The 20,271-nt window shown below is 29.5% G+C and overlaps 1 protein-coding gene and 1 long non-coding RNA gene across 5 annotated transcripts in view; one reads left to right on the top strand and one right to left on the bottom strand.

The window, feature by feature from the left end:
• Positions 1–20,271, bottom strand: part of LOC139426315 (uncharacterized) — a 97,759-nt gene that overhangs the window by 68,562 nt on the left and 8,926 nt on the right. Inside the window, exon 1 of one of the 2 annotated variants that reach the window (XR_011637553.1) lies at positions 13,910–14,045. The exons of the other annotated variant lie outside the window; for it this stretch is intronic. This is a non-coding gene — a long non-coding RNA (uncharacterized lncRNA). Of the gene's footprint in view, positions 1–13,909; positions 14,046–20,271 lie in introns of those variants that run through there. 2 annotated transcript variants of the gene reach the window in all.
• LOC107441514 (uncharacterized) overlaps positions 1–20,271 on the top strand; it is a 158,739-nt gene that overhangs the window by 132,261 nt on the left and 6,207 nt on the right. For all 3 annotated transcript variants that reach the window (XM_071184610.1, XM_071184611.1, XM_016054801.3), the window contains 4 exons: positions 1,683–1,728; positions 11,957–12,074; positions 14,025–14,194; positions 20,074–20,207. In XM_071184610.1, coding sequence (XP_071040711.1) covers positions 1,690–1,728; positions 11,957–12,074; positions 14,025–14,194; positions 20,074–20,207 — 461 coding nt within the window. In that variant the 5' untranslated portion in view covers positions 1,683–1,689. The remainder of the gene's footprint in view (positions 1–1,682; positions 1,729–11,956; positions 12,075–14,024; positions 14,195–20,073; positions 20,208–20,271) is intronic.

Below are 20,271 nucleotides of genomic sequence, written 5' to 3'. Positions count from 1 at the left end.
TCGTGTTTTTGGCTGTATGGGAACACCAAAAAGCTCGATAATTTATACCAAAGCGTTTCAGTAATGATTTTGGTAAAATTAAAAATAAAATATGATTTTTTGATATGAGATAAAATATGGTAATTTAATGAAGATGCCTTAGAGCATGGCATGAAAACTATTTATTCGATTTAATTTACTCTTCAGTTTCGTATTTTTTTCCAATGAGGTGAACCGGGTTCAAAAACCACAGTGCTGAAATGAAATATCCTCAGTGGATCATGGGTTAGAGTCCCTTTGCCATCAGGCTTTGCCACAAGGGAGGTTCTCGTGTTCTTCCTCTACATGTAACGTAAATGCTGGTTAGTTCCATCAAAAGTCCTCCACGAAGGCAAATGTCTCCCAATACTTGATCCAGGAGTTACATATCATTAAATAAAAGCGAAGCTTATTTAAACATTTAATGCTTATGTGTTAACCTTAACGATAAGCTTCTCAAAATAAGTGTTACCACAGATTAATTTATTTTATAGATGAAAGAAAATTAAACACGGAAGTATAAGTCTTTTCTTTCCAAAGTTTTTCAAAAAATGTTTTCTTTATTAATCGTTCAACGCATAATTCACTTCCTATTTAGACTCATGCTTTCATTGTTCTTCTACCAAAAAAGTGAAAAATTTAGGGCGTACCCCAAAAACAGTTTAACCCCAAGGTCGAGTGACTAAAGTAAGCGGATGCGCATATTTGGTCTTCTCTTCAGGAAAACAAGCGCTTTTCATCATATATTTTTTCTTCTTATAGAAGCTATACCCCTTTATAAAGAATTTGCGTTAAAATTTTTCGATGAAATGTATATTTTGAAAGAAATAAAAAGATTTTTAACATTCTTTCCCAAAATCCAGCATTAGACTTTTTTTGCTTAGCCTTTTTTTTTTTTTTTTTTTTTTTTTTTTTTTTTTTTTTTTTTTTCTTAGTCTTTTCCTTTTCTGCAATAATTATTGTTGAATGTTGAGTTAAGTTCTTCAAGCATTACCCAGGAAACTTATCTATTTAATCATATTAAAGTTGTGTTATTCTTATGAGTGTTGTCAAAATTGAATATCTATATTGAAGTGATTACCTTTAAAGAAAAGTAATGAATTACATTTTTTTTCTTCGGCTGTTAATTAAGTTTCAGTTATCAAAAGATTTTATTCGCGCGCAGGTCGTCGGGCTACCGAAGCGGGGGTGCCATCCCCTCCGCAGAGGATCAAAATTGTGATGGCATATCTTCGGATCATCCTCCGGGATGTTTCCCAGACCGTCGCCAATAGCCCATTGTGCAGCTCTAGTGCGACGTAAAATTAACAACAACAATAACAACAACAAAAGATTTTGAAATAGAGGTTATAAGGCTCATTCACCGAGCCAAGTTTCACCGCTTCAAGTAAAATTTAAAAAATTCGGGAGATTTATCTAGAATTGAACCTTCAATTATACAATTTATAAAAACTTTAAAAAAAAATTTAAAAAAATAGAAAACTTCCAAATATTATTTTTATTGAATTGTTTGAAATAACATCGCAAATTTGGAATATATATATATATCCCTTTTACCTATTTTACCATCTCTTTTCAAATATGTAAATATTAAGAATCAAAAATATGCATGTTCAAAATATTAACTAGACGAAGGAAAATAATGTGAATAATTTTTTTTTCAGGTGGATCATGCTGGTTGCCTTAATTTCACTTCTCATTTGTCAAGTTGTATGTATTGTTTTGTAATTTGAGTTCATATAATTACTTATCTGCTTAACACTTAATTTCATATCCCAATGTAAATGTATTTTAAAAAATTATTTTTTTAAGTTTTTTTTTTACTTGAAAATAAATATCAATATGTATAATGTTTTTAAAATTTCATCAGAAATCGGAAACATTTTGTGAAGTGTCTGCAATTTTTTATAATAAAAAAAATTTGAGGAGATAAAAAACTAAAGTGAAATACTTATCATCTTCAACTTGATAAGATATTCCAAAAGTTAAATCTTTAAAATTATTTTCCTATTCAAAAGTTTTTAAGAACACTATTTCATGCATTAAAATTACACGCATTTTTTTATATTTTACTGAACAAAATAATAATTTTTGATCTCTTTTTAAATATTTATTAAGGAAAAATTTAAATATTGGGCACTGAAACACCTATTCTTCCTAATTGTTATTTTAACAATTGTTATTTATTAAAATAACAATTTACTCATAAATAATGGAAAAAAATTATTATCTTTTCAAAGTGATAATCCTTTTAACAGTATGGTAGAAAGTTTATAAATATTTAAGTATTAGTTAATGAATTATTTATATTATAGAATTCTAATCTCCATTTCCTTCATGGGTGCACATACTAATGCTACACTGCACTAAAATTGCATGAACGTGTATTTATAACAGTCGATTTACACAAAGGAACATTTTTTTTCAGTTGAAATAGATTTTTTAACGAATCTTAGATATTTCCAAGGGACTGATTTCAAATCTGCATTCAGTTTCTCTCTCCAAGCTAAGGTTTTTTTTTCTTTAAATGACATTTTTGGTCTATTTTTTGTCAAAATTTGTATGTTTAAAAACGTTCTTTAAAAAATGGTCGCATAAATGTTGTGATAAATTTCTATGGAAGTTCGGTCACATCATCAGGATTAAAATTGCATAAGAACCCGTGCTTGGAAATGTCGTCATTCGTCACTAGGAGTGTTTTCCTAGGGGTGCTTCTTAACTGTTTCTTCGTGTGCTTCTCAATGAGTCGTACTATGGCAGCGCTCCTAGCCGTGCACGGTGACATTTCCGAGCATAGGTTCTTATGCAATTTTAATCCTGATAATATGTCCTAACTCCCGTACGCAGACTATGGAAGCGCTCCCAGCCGTACACGACGACATTTCCGAGCATAGGTTCCCATGCAATTTCAATCCTGATAATGTGTCCTTACTACCGTATACAGACTATGGAAGCGCTCCTAGCCGTACACGGCGACATTTCCGAGCATAGGTTCCTATGCAATTTTAATCCTGATAATGTGTCCTAACTGCCGTATACAGACTATGGAAGCGCTCCTAGCCGTACACGGTGACATTTCCAAGCATGGGCTCCTATGCAGTTTTAAACCTGAGAATGTGTCTTACGTCCAGAAGAAGTTTGTCGCATCATTTATGCGACTACTTGTTATATAAATCATTTTTAAACTTGAACATTTCGAAAAAATAGACTAAAATTATCATTTAAGAAATCCATAACTTTAGGATCAAAACTAATTAAAGATTCGAAATCAACACGCTCGAATTATCCAAGATCAAGTACTTATATAAATGCACTGGAGAGCAAAAAATTTGTTCTCTAGTGCTAGCTATAGAATGAACCTTAGATAAAAAATAAAAATAAGGTATAGTTTTGTTCATCAAAAGTAAAACTATTTTCATTTTAATTAAAATAAAGTCTTTTATAAATTAAAAATAAGTTTTTTTACTTGATTTCGTCTACCTTTTCAACATATATTTAATTCAATTGATTTGTCATCGATTAAAAATAAGTTCAATATTAAAAGGCGTAGAAGTTATAATAGTTTTTTTTTTCAAAATTGAAATATAAAAAACAAACTCACACTCAACATTCTAAGTAAAAACAGAAATACAGTTATAATATTTTTTTCACAAAGTTAAAACTGGTCTTGCTTTAGATAAATGGAATAAAAAAATAATATTTTTTTATAAATTTAAGTTTATTGTCAAAGCATGTTTTTATATTTTATAATGAGCATATGCTTAGAAGTTTTAAACTCCTAATAATCAAATCATAACAACTTAAGCTGTCACTAAAATAATATATTTTCCAAAAAAATATGTCAACAAATTGAAAAATATCCTAGAATTTCCTAGAATGGGTCGAAGGTTTCCTTTCTGTAGAGGAGACAGTAAAAGGGTATATTTTAATTTTTTTAAAAGCATGAAAGTAAAATAAAGTTTGATTTTCAAATCTTGTAAAGTTTAAAATGCTAAGTAACATTTAAAAAAAATTATAAAATGTAAGACTTTGATGAAAACTTTCAAATTCCCAGAATTTAAGTAATTACCTAGCCTAATGATTCCATTTAAAATTTAAAATATGTTCATTTGCTTATGAAAATTAGGATTTCAATGAATATTCTTGAAAATCTAGATGTTATATATCATTTATAATTTTTTTTATTGTTACTTAAAAACTAAAATTTATTTTATACTTATAATTTAAAAATAATTATATTTCTAGGCACAAAAATCTAACCTTAACATTCATTCTAGAAGACTTAAATGTGTTTCTATTTTTGATAAATATGTGACTAATAAAGGACTTGAAAAACCTCAAAACTTTTGCCGGGCTCGTTAGGCCGCAAAATACTTACCTGAATAAAACTTATACGTGTCCGAACACGTGTCTCAAAATGATACAATGCAATTTAAAGAAGTCGTTTAGTTAAAATTCGATTCCTCAGGAACTATTCAACCAATTTCACTCACATTTTGTTTTTGCTGTGTAAAATTACACACTTTAAAATGACGTAAAAGATTATGTACCTTGCAATTCAAACTTTTTTTGATTATTATTAAATAAAATTGTAAATATTTACTAAAACTTATTTTTTGCATGGAATTATCTTCAGATAAACGAATTTTATAATTGAGTGCAAAAACTTTTCAATTCGCTTAAAAGTCTCTTGAGAACGCAAAAGGGGTATTAAGGTGTCCAAACTTCGTACTGCTCCCCTGGCCAAACTATGGAGACCATATTTCCCAGATTACAGCTACTCTCTATATTTTAGGGAGGAGAAATCCGAATCTGTTGAAACAAAATATGTTTATTCAGAGAAAGTACATTTTTGCGTCTGATTTCTTAACATAAAATATCGTTCGCAGTAATTAATTAGGATATTTCAGGTCACCCTCTTAAACCATTAAGAATGAATACTAGAACGAAAAAATCCGATCATTAGATCAAAAGTTATTCAGATTGGTACGTTTTTTTTGTTTTTTTTGGCGCACTGTACAATGATTGTTATGAACTATTTTTACATAAAAAGAAGTGTAGCTAAAAGAATAAGAAAGAAAAAACTAATTTTGTTTTACAAATCTATAACATAATTATTGTTGAATTTAATTATTTGTATTATTAAATCCATTAATATTTAGGTTTCGTCAAATATAGATTCTTTTGTTCCCTCTTTGATGTCTCTTATTCTCTCTATTCGGCATCATAGAAATTTGCGTCAAATCTTTAGGGACATTTAAACGGTAATTTATGATATCTCTGTATGAATATTTACATATCCTGCCGCGCATGTAAGGTTGAAAAATACATACACAATTAAAATGTATGCGATACGATAATTCTTTTTCCGGGTATCTCGGAAAATATAACATTCTAGCTGTTCGAATATTTACATGACCGGCCATATTGACAGCTTTTTCTCGGCTTCTGAATTTCGAAAAAAGAATTTTTGTGCTACACCCTTATACATGCATATTTATTTTAGCCCACTGAAAATGCATAATCATTCTTGCATATAACTGTCAAATATCTAAAACCACTTCAAACGAAAGGACGAAGAAATTATAATTCTTTCAAAACCGAAACCATATGATCACTTTCTTTTTCCTGTGTTAGCCCACCCAAATGAGTAATAATTTTTATGTAGGCAGCTTATGTGGGTTCAGGTATTTGGCCAGTTTGGGTCGAGAAAGTTTGTTGAAGAGAGTTCATGTGAATGAAAGTATTTTTTTTTTTCTTCTTATAACTGAATCCTGTTGTTTATGTTTCTTTAAGCCCACCTCTGTTTGCCTACGCATGCTATTTACCTCAGGAATTAAAGAGCAATGACTAATGACAGGCGGAAGGGCATGCAAATAAGTCAATTTTGCGTCCGCTGCACCTGTCAACTCGTCTTCATTTTGTTATCAAATCCAAACTACAAAATTCCATCTTTCTCAAGGCAAAGCAAACTGTATGTTTTAATTGTTAGATTGAGGAAAAGTAATATACAAAGAACTGCAAATACGCCATCGTTACAGAGGTTATCCAACTATTTGTTTTGCAAGGCATAAGGTACCCCAAACCTAACACGGAATAACTCTATACATACTGAAACTAAAGTTTTCCTTCACTGTTAGAATTTTTATTCAAAAATTACGGTGAAGTAACCGGCAGCAGTCTCTCCATCCAATTAACCGTAAAGTTAACGGTAGAAAACATTTTTTAACCATTTAAAAAACGGAAAGTATGTATGATGTATGAAGTATGAAAAGAAGTGTGGTTAAAAAAAAACAGGAATGCAAAACTATGCGGTTTTTTTAACCATTTACAACTATCATGGTTTCAAAACCATGATAAAGTACATGAGTAAGACGTGACGACGTGAGAATACGTGAGTAAGAGTATCGTATTCTAATCGTGGAGGGTCACAAATTGGGGCGTGCAGGTTACTGGAAACTTTTCATGTGTTGATAGGAATAGAGGAAATAGTGTAGTGTCAGCGCTGAAACTTAAACACTTGTTCTGTCAGTAATGAAATTGACAGATTAGACCTCTGGGCTATTATATTTAACCAGTTGCAGGGAATTACGGGACTTTATTAGGTGGGTCTAGTGGGTGTGATAAAATTTTGGTTGTTTAACGCTATTAGATTAAAGCATTTAATAAACTGTTTTTCCTTCAGTTAACTGTTTGAATGCCATCTTATTTACAATTATTTAACTGTTTTATTTGAGTACAATAAAATAATAATTTATTTAATTGTTATTTAGCTATTTTTGCGAGAAATTTTTAACAGTGCATATTGTAGTCAGATCATTTTATAAAGTATTTTATTGGTTGAAAAATCACATACATGTTAGGATCAAGTTTTCCCTCACGGACTCCCACATTTTTTTGAATGTCACCAACAAAAAATTAATAAAAGTCATTAAGGCATTGTTTTTCTATAAAATATTTCAATATCCTTAATTAAAAGGTATTTAACTGTAATATTTGTTTTCCTAATTCTAATCTGCTATTATTAAGTTTTTGATCTTTATTGTTTTATAAATTAAGAGTTTGAAACTAAAAGATTTATTATAACGTAATTGTATGATATTAACTTAATACGCAGCATTTTAAGATAAACTTATTTCAATTGGCTTCTAAACTTATTAATGTTTTACAATCTGTACTATGTTTATACATGAATTACATTAATATGTTATTATGAATTACCATTAAAGGAACTTAACAATCAGTTTTATGTACAATGTGATGCACAAATTTTTATATATCAGCTTGATTAGTAAGCGAAAATGTTAAGATACGGTTATGCACTCGCCAAATTTTTGATAACAATAAACCTATAATTTTAAATGTTAATTTAAAAAATTATTACAGCGCAAAATTATTGATCTGGTTTGATTAAAATATCTTTGTACTTTTATATGCCAGATATGTTACTAGATTTAATACGAATTACAAAGTAAGTCGGCTACAATGATTTCTAAGTAAATTTGAAGACATAAACTGCAATTTCAGGTAGTTTAAAACTATAATGGTATTTATATCATCAATTATGACGAAATAAAAAAGCATTTGTCTTCAAAAACATCAATGTGGATGTCAGGTGAAGTTTGGTGAAAATTCCAAGGATACTTTGTATAGTGTTTAGTTGCCATTTATAAGTAACTCTTAATGTCATATTTTCAAAGAGATATTTATTTTAATTTTTAACCATGTTTCGTCATTTTAAGACGAATTGGAAAACATTTGTACGTCAATAAAGTGAAAAATTGGAAAACTTGCCATGAGTTCCTCTCACGAAAAGAAAACACTGAGTAATACGATGTCTAAAGTTTATTCAGCCAACTATGTATCCCGTAATTCGACTTTCGCTTTTCAATTACTTTTCATCACGAGACAAAGGGAAACAAACCATGTGACAGAACTTCACTAAAGCGTGTGAATTCATCACGGTATTGTCAATCGAAAAGCCTGTTCAAAGAAAACTTCTTAAACTCCGATGACTCTGTCGTTCCCTCTGCGAAATCCAATAACCAATCAATAAAACGATAAACGTAGAAGTACAAAAAAAAGAAAGCACTTGATATTGTTTATACGATTTCATCTGAGTTGCCAATATTTCTAGAATAAAATAATAATTTAAAGTAAGTTGAAAATCAAAGAATAATCGAGACACGCATTGCTTAAATTTAAATATATCTAAATTTTATTTATATATATATATATATATATATATATTGGCGTAGTTTAATTGGATCGTGGTGGTTTTTCCTATAGGTGATCCCAATATTAAGTCCTTATTCGAATAACATACAGGAATTAATTAAAAAAAATACAATTATTTAATACCTACCACTGAAATTTTCTTGAAAGTAGAGTTTAATTGTTACGCAATTACATTCTTGTTATTTAAATAGAATTTAAAAACCAATTAAATATTACCCCCTCAGTTATCTATGCATTTTCTTTTAAATTTCTCGCATTGTAAAGTACATTTAGTCCGTAATTCTTCTTGTAACCAAGGACTTGATCTTGATTCAATTATTGAAATTTTCTGGAAATGAATGTTAATTAAAAAGGAAAATTTTCCTCTCAAATTTCTTTCCAGGTGGGGTTGACTTTTAAAAACATATAATGTTTTGTGATCTTCAATTTATCAAAAAGTTGAAGTTTGATCATGAGCTTAAAACTCTAAATATACGGAAAAGCGGGGTAACACCGGGCAGCTAAGATTTGAAGACCTGTTGGAGATAAGCTGTTCTGCCTACAAATTGCCAGATTTTATCCAAATATTCATTGTTTGATTGTGTACAATATATCATTCCTAAAAAATCATTGATGTTCTACCTTTTTTATGAATGATTGAATGTCTTTATGACTTTTTAACTCAATAGTGCGAAGAGAAAAGGACAAATGCCCTGGGAACTGTACTTCTGAAGCCTCAACCAAAATTTTCAAAAAATATTGCGTTTATTAATTTGTTTGTTTTTTTAAATAAAATTGTTTTATATCTATACAAGAACTACAGTATTGTTTAAAGTCTCTTCAAAAATTCTACAAAATATGAAAAAAAGTGTTTTGTGTTTTGAGGAAGGGGCCAGCAATGGATTTTGTTTGAAAGACCTTTATTCAGCTTGGGATATAGTTTTTTTTTTCTCTTGTGCACTGCAGCTTTCGTGTGCCCAGCACAGACTCTCATCAGGGGGGGAGGGGGGCTGATCTGGATTGTACCCGTTCTTACCCTGAGAGCAGAGATTATCGTAACAAAAGAGAATGGTGCTATTATTGAATTAAATCTTTATTGTCTGTTAAGGTATAAGTAATGCCTAATAAGAAGAGCTAAAAGTAACTATCTTTTGTAACTCTAACAAACAATAAATAAGGCTATTTTAAAAACAAAAGAGCATTAGAGGGTTGACATAATAAAACAAAACTAATCAACAACAACAACACCAATATGGTAGGCCTTTCTTTTTTATTAGTAAAGTGTAATTCAGAGTTAGTCCACTAGGAAACAAATAAGAAAATCCTTAAGGATTTTCAGATGTAGTGTGTTTTTATGCTGACAAAGGAATATTTGTAAGTAGGTGTTTTGAAAATAGTTTTTTCATTTGGAATTAGTTTATGTATTTTACTTTGAATTTTGTATTCTCTTTTCTTTTTCTCTCTTTCTGGACTTCGGCAAAACCTTTGAGGTACAGAAAGAGCAAATTTAAGACTTTTGTCGTGCTCTCTCGATAACAAACGTTTTGAGTTTTTATGACATCCGGGACTGGTACCCCCTGAAGACGACAGCTTCGATTGTCATTTTAATATTATTTTCATTGTTTTCTTCTTTAAAATTTTCTATTGGTTTCAATTTTCTTATGGAATTTCTACTGCATTGAGCAACATTCCTTTGGAATTGCAGTTTTTAACGTTTTATATATGATTTTTGATTTCTCTTTTATTCCGCTAGGAAACGGAACTAATTTCGTCACATTCTACGTACCCGGTCTCACCCCATTACCCAGTCTTACCCCACTCTCCCCTAGCTTTATTTTTACACAATTCCACATTCCGCGTCTGCAGTCATTTTTTGTCTTATATATAACAATGCGAGTTTTTCTTTAAAAAAATTCATTGCTAAATTCTTTACCACCCAAGCAGTTAGCGGAAGCCTGAAGCACGCTAATCGTTTTAAATCAAAGTAACACCAAAAAGTAACTTCAAATTTCCCCTATTTAAGAGATAAAAAAAAAACTATTGTAGTCCATACATCAAACCACTATCATTACAACGCATCATCAAACGTTGGCTTCGCTCTGCACTATTGTCGGAAGCATCCCATAAAATTATAAGAATCGTGCGATGTCGCAATATTTACTTTTCATGGATGATATTACACTTTTCTTTTTTTTTCCGCTTTTCTGAAATCTAACCACTTCCTAGAGATGAAAAGTATACTCATTGTGTGCTTGAAACATCTTATTTGTGGTTTAATGCCCTTGGTATTTGAAATCGACGCTTTTCAAAAACTCTATCATTTCCTGTACAATTTTCTATAACTCTGAGGAACATTAAATTTTCACGACAGGGCGGAACGCTAGTGTTCTTCCTCGATTTTTAAGAACTGAATCTTTCGTTCAAGATTATTTATAGAGTTTAAGGCAGTGAACTTTTTCAGGAGGCTTTCGTCTTCTAATGTTGAGCTACTGGAAATATCCGCATTCAGAAAAAAATGGGAAATCCGATAGATTTGATTAGACCATAATTTTATTGAATTTTAATATGAATTTGTAAAACAAACTTTTTCCCCGAGTCATGTTTAATTTTGAAAAAAAGTTTATCAGTTCTGCATAAAAAAATAATAAATATGAAAGTTGAAATCACAATATGAAAGCAGCGTGAAATCTCAATTGCTTTAAGACAACATGAAGTGAATGCTCTTGTCAATAATTCTTAACAATATTGATAACAATGCTCTGCATTTACGCTATTAATTCTTACTCTTTGCTTCTTAAAAAACCATAACTTCTTTTTTAATAATGCCTTTTACTTTTTTTCAATGTATGCGTCTGATTTGTATTAAAAGTATTGATGAAGACATCATATTGTTTCTGACATTTTTTTCGACAGATCAATGCATTCATATGATTTCATTATTATGCATACGAATTAGAAAGTTTATAAAAGTTTCTTTCAGGCACGTATATTAAGTTCTAACATGATCAACAAAGCATGCAAAAGCCATAGCACTTTATGCGTCTGATTTCTATTTTAATAGAAACGAAATAGACGCATTAAGTTGATAATTATTAGCATTAAGTAGGTATAATTACGCATATGAGTAGGTATGAGGACGTATTAAGTAGAATTGATGTAGACGATGTAGATGTCAGATTGTTACTGACATTTTTCCGATAGATTGCGAGAGAGCGCAATTACTTTCAAGTAGCATGTTGAAGAGTGCCGATAATTATCAACAATGTTGATAACAAGGCTCTACATTTACGCTATCAATGCTTAATCTTGCGTAAAACTTCATTTTTAATGATATCCAATACTTCATTGTAAAGAAATAATTAATGCATCTGATTTTCATTAAAAGTATTTATGTAGATATCATATTGTTACTGACATTTTTTTCGATCGATTCGGGAATTCATATGATTTAAATATTATGCAAACGAATTAGATGTTTAAGTGAGTGAAAATTTCTATTTGGATTACTAATATGCCAAGCAAAGCATGCAAAAGTCTTAATATTTTTCGATCCTTAATATGTTTTATTATTAATGTAACTATTCAACTTTTAATAACTTAAACCAAGTATGTAAAAAGAAATCTTTCGAAAAAAAGTTGAATTTTTCTTTTAATTTCTTTTTAATTAGATTTTTTAACAAAAAAAAATACATCGAAATACAAAACTTTATTTGTTTACTAGGTATTCCAGCCTATTGTTTGTCAAGAAGGCAAAAGAGATGACACACACGTGGAAAATGTTGTGCGGCAAGCAGTTGCAGATGAATTTAGCAGCGAAATACTTACCAATAGGACAAGAGGTAAGAAAAAAATCCTCAAGGCAGATTATAAATATTAATTAATAAAAAAAAGTTTTTTTTATCACTTACGGAGTATTAAAATGCATTTTTAACTTTATTTGTTAACTTATTTTCATTAACATCCCTCGATTGCAAATATCGAAAAGATTCTGTCATGAAAGTTACCTGAAACTTTTAACCTTAATCTACATATGGATATTAGAGTAAGACAAAGGGGATATTAAAATGGAAATTTTTTCTCAAATCAAGCAATTGCTACATGAAAATAACACTTTTTTTTTTGTTTCTGCTAACTTTTTTTTAATTTCTTTGAAAATTGTAACTTGCAAATTTTCTAACTACTAAATTATTTTAAAAAACAATAACAAATTTTTCAAGATATTTTATTTAGCTTAAAGTTTTATAATGAGTGTGATATAAGCCTTTATTTTAAAACCACTCATCTTTTTGAAATTTATTTAACACGTGTTTTGAAAAACATCAAACTTTATTAGGTTATTGAACCTTTTTTATTCAACAATAATGCAATAATACAATAATGTGTTGCAACAGAAATATAAAGTATGCTATTTATACAAAGCATGCATTTTGTACAAGGTTTCATAAATTATCACAAACCTTTTTTTTTTTATAAGGAGCAGGAAATTTCAAATATTCAGCACCTATTTTACAAAAAGAACTATTTTTGAGAAAATTGAAATAGTTGTTCACAATTCAAACGAGGAGGAATATTAACAAAATCATCGGTTAATACAAATAGATAAGAAAAAATACATTATATTTAAATGATGTGAGATTCATTTGCGTGAAAAATTAAATTATCAGTAAGTTTTTAAAATCATAACAGTAACAAGGTAAATTTTTTAAAATTGTCTCGATTTCGAAAATATAATCTAAATTGTAATTCAGTTTTTATATTACTAATTTAACAAAATTTTTGTTTAATTGCGTCTTTAAAATATCAATAAAAAAAATTTAATTAATTAATTGTTAATTTGTTAAATTTAATTTTAATTAAATTTTTTAAAAAAGTAATTTTTTAATTAATATGAATCTTTAAGACCTATATTATTTTTTAACATTTATAAATATTAATTTATTATTAATTAATTATTCTCTCCATTAATTAATTAAGAATATATTATTAATATTAATTAATTTTTATATTACTATGGGCTTTAATATTATTATCATATTATTAATTAATATTAGTACATGAAATTAAAATGAATTTTTAAACTTAATATATGAATTTTAAAAATATATATTAATTTTGTGATATAATTATAGAATTAATTTTAAATAATTAATATTGGTAATTTAGTATTGACGAATTAAATCATTATATTTTGCTATATCGTGAATACTAAACTTTTAAATAAAACAAATACCTTCAATTAATATTCACTAACAGATTTTAAATTTTAATAGATATTGCAATGAAAATTTACTATTTTATTACATTGCTGTGCAAATAATCTTTCTTATTAAATATCTATGCTTTTGGAAAACTTCTCTAAAATTTAATATTTTTAATTTTTTTTTATGTGAAAATGAAATGAAAGACACTAGAACTCCGATGATTTTGAATATTAGTCAAATATAATCCTGTTAAAATTCTTTATACATTTTTTTTGCGTTCATTTCACTGCCTTTTGACACACACAAGAGATACAAAATAGCAGGTACAATTGTTTTCTCCTCATTTCTTACATCAAGATACATTCCAAATTTAATTTAGAAGTCATAATTTGAAAACTGAAAGTTGAAAGAAAGTGCTGCTCAAATTGTTAAGAAAACAAAAGCTTGACATATTTTTCATAATTTTCACTTACCTTAACAGCTCTAAATACAAGACACGTTCAGCCCACTTTTGACAAATACCATTTGATTATTACTCACGTTTTTGTGATTTTTATGCTTATATTTTTTATTTGAATTTTCTTTTAGCCTACCTCTCCTGCGCATCAGGTGAGATGGTTATCAAAATCAACTTCACTGAACCATTTCGTGGCGTAACTTACACTGATTACGACAGATCAAGTCCATGCAAATTTTATGGGGATGGCAGTCGCTACTACGAGCTTCGCATACCATTAAAAGGATGTGGAACAAAACAGGTAAAAAATAATGTGCTATTAATTTTTACGCTTCGTAAACTCAACACACTGAATAACAATTTAAAATGATATCTAAATTCTTTATGCCATACTTAATGTGTCATTTCCACATTTTTAAGTTTATGAGGGATAAACCTTCATAGAAATCACATTTGAAAAAATAAAACTATTCGTTAAAACTTTGATGCAAAAATATTATCAAAAATCAATGATATTTTCTGAGCCTGTTAACAAAATTAAATTTAAATCCTTTGATGATAAAATCCCTATTGATAATTTCTGGGGCATTCACCACATGTCCGCTATATCCAAGGTGGCCAATGCGACCTTGGATATAGCGGACAAGCCTAAGCCTTTTGAAAATTTTATTAAGGGATCACGACAGTTATGAACATCATCAAGAATTTGATAAACCAATCATCTATTACCATATATTGCTGCAACTTTGGCCACAAATTTAAATTTAATAGCGCCAAGATTCCTTCCTCCTCCGTCTCATCGGTTCATATTGATGCTCTGTAACGTTTCATGCCGAGTCTCAAGTTTACCACCCTTCCATACCTCTTTAAAATGCATCCAGCGCTGATTTTCCGCATTCGGGCACTGTTACCTCCTTCAGCTACCACGATTTTACTTGTTTTTTGCTCTGTGCCCTAATTTTAATTATTGTTTAACCCTTATTTTTTCGCTGGCAATTTTGCATTTTTTTTTTTAATCTTCACATTTGTTTTTTCTCATTCGCGTCTGGTGGATTTTTTTAATGGATGCCTTGTTTGAGTGCTCAAAAAATGCTAACTTTTTCCATCTTTATAATTATTGAAACTAATGAAGTTTTTCGATTATCAAGTATATCTAAGAAAAGTCCTCTAAATCATAACAACATTTCACCCGTATCACCTAGGATCATCATAGAAAGGATTTAAACCATGAAAATTCGTTTCAATGTCCTGGATTAAAGATTAAAAAGCTTTTTTTTTTTATCAAACCGCAACTGTGAGTAAATTAAGAAACGGGCCAATGGGGGCCAATCATCATAATTTCTCTCAATAATGGATGTGAAAAATTAATGGTTTCAAATTGTATTTGTTTTAAATATTTCAGTAAATTTATATTTCCACATATGATAGTACCAACAAGGATTTTTCTTTAAAATACCACAAACCCCAAAATTGCTCAGTGGGTTCATATTGTATTTGATTACTAAGTTCTTTTTTCTGTCTCTGAGAGTTAGAAGACAAAAATTTCTTTCATCGGTGAAACTTTTGAGGTTAGCAAAAGCTTTTTCGTCATTAATCTGTGGCCATCACGCAAAGAATAAACTGCCGCTGAAAGGCACTTGACACAAATTCCTTAAAATAAAAAGTTGTAAAAAACCAGACTGTTCCATGCTCTTCAAAACGAAGGCATAACCACTCCGAAGTGGACTGGTAGCCATTTAAATGCCACTCACCTATCAAACCCACCCTACGTGTGGTCCCCAACATCCATGTCTTGAATACGAAATCATGGACCATCGCTCTCTATCGCCCATGCCCTCTTCTTGCATTAATTTGCTCTTTTAAAGAGTTGGATATCTGCACAGATGGTGCCGCTGACGCCTACGCTGGTATTGGACCGGTTCCCGCCTCTCTGTTATCGAGTTCAACAGCTGAATAACAAGACATGGCATTCGGGCCCATGTGACGCTTTTCACTTTTATTTAACACTGAATGAATTGCCTTATCTTATTTCTGTGTAGTACGAAGACATCTAATTTTTTATCGGAAAACAAGTTGAACATTTATGTCCAAAATGCTGTGAGTGGTGATGCAATGAAAGTGATAACTTCATTGCATAACCTTGCAGCATTGATGTGCTTCGGGGTTTGTCTTTTTTTTATTTGCCATCCTTGATTATCTGCTGAAGAGCTAGAGGGTAAATCATTCGTTTCTTGAGGCATCTTTGGCGATAAAGTTATAGCGGTAAAGCTGAATGCTAATGGGAAAAGTTAGAAGAATTTTGAAAATGAAGTATCTGAGATTTTAGTCACAACTACTCTTAATGCATATTTCTCGTTAAGAGTTTTCTTAGCAAAGGCTGGAGTTGGGTCTTTAAACAGTATTACAATTTAAGTGACTAATAAATGAATTTGCTACTAGGAAATTTACGTTTGAAAATAGTTAAGTGATACTATCGCAAATAAAGGGAAAAAATCAGAAATACAATGATTGGTTAATTGAAATTCAATTTCTTTCTTTCCTTGACTATCTGCCACACAGTCAAAAATTTCGGATCAAATTACTGTATAAAGTACCGGCCCTTTGGGTGCATTATCCGTATAATCCATTTTCTCGTAAAATCCCGTTTTACCGAAAAATATATTTTTGCTGTAAAATATTATACGGTAATTGTTACAATTAGATTACTACAATTTATTTAATTAGAATTATTCTGTGATTTCACGGTAATCTATATTATATAAAACGCTAATACGTAGGTATGTATCAATAAAACCGATGATATTTCTTTTCTCGCGTTGGCTACAGTTTTCATTTTTAATTTATAGGCTTCGGCGCGCAAGAGCACGTAGTGAGCATCATATGGCTAATCTATATTACATAAAACGCTAATACGTTTTAATTGATAGGCTTCGGCGCGCAAGAGCACGTAGTGAGCATATCATATGTCTAATCGGGTGAATTCTCACCGAATTATCAAATAAATTCTCACAAAATTATCTTCATCGAACTCGATGCTTTACACCCGGCGTTCAGTACTATTTCATATTGTTTTACAACACATGGTTTTAGCCCTTTGGTGGGAAAGACTTTAAAACAAAACTTACATCCGGCGTTCAGTACTATTTTATATTGTTTAACAACACATGGTTTTAGCCCTCTGGTTCAAAAAAGTATACAAAAGCTAGACGTTAAGAACGTATCCAATGCGCGAGCATCAAAGTGCGAAGCAATCCGAAATGAAGTGTGAAAGCAGTTCCGGGGGTTGGTGAGCGCCAGCGAGCAGGGGGCGAAGCCTCCTAGTTTTTCATTAAACTGTCTCATTTTACATCCATTTCTTTCTCCAAAAATCTTTCAGTCGCGAGTCATTAAAATAAAAATAAAATAGAACAATTCAAACTAATATGATTTCCTTTGGATATTTGTAGCTATCTAAGAAATAGAAATTTATTTTCTTCAAATGGATGAAAATTTCGCTGTTAAAAAAATTGCTTACTTGTTATTACTGTAAAAACTACGGTATATAAGATTTTTTTAGTCACTGACATGTTACGGCAGAGATGGATTTTACGGTAAAAAGTACCAACACCCAGAGTGCCGGTGCTTCTTACCGTAATTTAATCCAGAGTTTCATTTGTTTGTTGATAAAAATTTTATTACACTTTTAAAAAAATTACGGTATAGAGTACAGGCACCTTAGATGCATCATCTGTGAAATCTATTTCCCTATAAATTCCATTTTTACCGTTAAATATTGTACCGTAATTTTTGCAGTAATATTTAATTAGAGTGATTCATTAATTTTGCTGTTATTATTATAATAAAAATTACAGTATACCAGATTTTTTGTTTCGTAACATGTTCCGGTAGAAATGAATTTTACGGCGAAAAGTACTAGCACCCTGAATCTTGGTACTTTTCACCGTAATTTTTTACATCGTATTAGGCTGGATAGTAAATCAACTTTTCGTAAGACATCCTTAGTGATCAAGTTAAATCGTGAGAGCTGAATAAGTAAAGTTGGAAGAAGTTTTAAAACGAAATGTATAAAATTTTATCCACACTTGCTCCTAATGCGTAGTTTGCATTACAAGATTACTAGGCAAGGTTGCAATTGTATCGGGAAATAGACCTGAAAATTATGAAACAAATTTACGATAAACAAATATATGATAACAAATAAAAAAATAAAGTAAAGAAATTAGGGAAATACAGATAAAATTGAAGTTATACGTATTTTCATGAGCTTTTTATCAGTTCTTTAATTCGACAGAATTTAATAATAATGCCAGATGATAAATATTTAATGTACTTTTACAGAAAAAAATACAATTAATCAGCTGTTAACTCAGCCGAATCCATCTCCTATGAGCTTAAAAAATAAATTTCGAATCTATTTTTAAGAAAAAGTATGAGCAGTTTGAGAAAAAGCACTTGAACTGATTATTAAAAGAGCAACCTTAAACGTTAATTAGTCAATCCCACAATCTACATTTTATTTTTCATTTGAACTAAACATTGTCTGTTATAAAAATTACTACCATCAATTCAAAATTACTTATATTTTTTGCATTATAAGTTAGATTTGAACAATATATCTGCGTGTGTTGCTTCACCCTAAATTAGAAAAAAAAATATTAGAATATATTGTAGTTAGATTTACGTTTTGCATTGACTTTAATAATTTTGGCATTAAGCGGAGAAAAACACTCTGGTAAAATTACCGTACTGTATAGTAATAACATTTCTAGTAAAATTTTCAAGAAATTCTGGTAATAAAAACCATAATATATGGTATTTAAACCATTCGTTTGGTAAATTTTCCGCTCCTACGGTTACAGCTTACCGAAAATTTTGGTTTTCAGAATTATAATTTTTATTACCACACATTTAGTAAAAAATACAAAACTAAAAAGTAAATTTAACCGAAATGTTCTTTATGCCATAATCTAAAGTATCATGATTAAATAACCAAATTGTATCACATATTATAAAACCATATTTTATTGTGATTTTGCCAAAATAATTACCAAAGCGCTTCGATAAAAACTACCCAGCTTTTTGGTGTTTCTATAGAACCAGAAACACGGTAAATTTTACCAAGTTCTGATCATGCTTTTTTTCTCAGTGTAGTTAAGTATTTATTTTCAAGGAAGCAAGTGTCCCATTTTACAGTGAAGTGACCCTATTTATAGTGGAAAACATCCCTTTTATCGTGGAAAGTATATATGTTTTATAAGTAAAAGTATCTGTTTTAGAGTGCAAGAAATTCGTATTACATGAAAAAAAAAAATTTTTAAAGTGTCTTAAAAAATTTTTAAAAAATGTTTCATAATGAAAAGCATCCATTTTATGGAGAAAAAAAATTTTTTTATAGTAGAAAGTATTCATTTTATGGAAGGAAAAAATTGTTTTATAATGGAAAGTATTTGCTTTAAGGTGGAAAGAAGACAGTTTATTATAGAATATCTCCGTTCTACAGTTGAAAATTTTTGCTTTATAATAGAAAATGTTCATTTTATGCAGGAAAAATTTTATTTTAAAATTAAAAGTAGATTTATCTCACTGTGAAATTATTGGAAGTTATACTATCTTTTCTTTTGTGCAAAACATATTTAATTTTAAAATGTTTACTCTCAGGTCTAATAAACTCAATTATATTACAATAAGTTATTTCTTAGTGAAATATGCTACTTGTTTTGAATGTAAAAAAATTTTCTATTACAATGAATATATTGCAAATTTAAGTACAAATAAATACGAGCAGTTTCAAAATAATCTCTTCCACATTTTCCTCAATTCCAATTTCTTAACAAGACTTTTCTCAAGATGTTTTCATGTTATTACGCATGCTTTTCCTTACTTTCTATCCCTTAAATTTAGGTAATCTTCTTATAGTTAATTCAAAACTTTTCGACCACCCTTGTTATCAAAATATTAAATTTTCGCTTTAAAATCCACTTTTCATGATGTATGAAACATATGCTTTAAAGAATATTATATAAACTTTAATAGCGATATTTTAAAGTAGTTTGACATTCAAAACTAAATCAAAATATAAATCTAACAAATCACAGATTTGACGCTTGAAAAATTGTCTATAATTGTCTAAAAAATTAATCAAATAATTATTTACTCATTTTTTATTGTTTACTCTTGTAGGAAGCTCCACGAGTTTTTATCAACAACATTATAGTGCGATTTCACAGGTCTTTGGAACTTGAAGAAGATGAAATCAAAACAATTATATGTCGGTATCCACCCCCTCTGGCTCCAACTCAAGTGCCAATCGTTTTGTAAGAATTTATACTTATTCTTATATACTTATACTTCTTATTTTTATACTTATTCCTTCATTTA

Source organism: Parasteatoda tepidariorum, chromosome 8, assembly GCF_043381705.1.
Source record: "Parasteatoda tepidariorum isolate YZ-2023 chromosome 8, CAS_Ptep_4.0, whole genome shotgun sequence".
NCBI classification, from domain to species: domain Eukaryota; kingdom Metazoa; phylum Arthropoda; class Arachnida; order Araneae; family Theridiidae; genus Parasteatoda; species Parasteatoda tepidariorum.
Note: the sequence above shows the minus strand (reverse complement) of the source record. Positions and strands in the feature narration are given on the sequence as shown.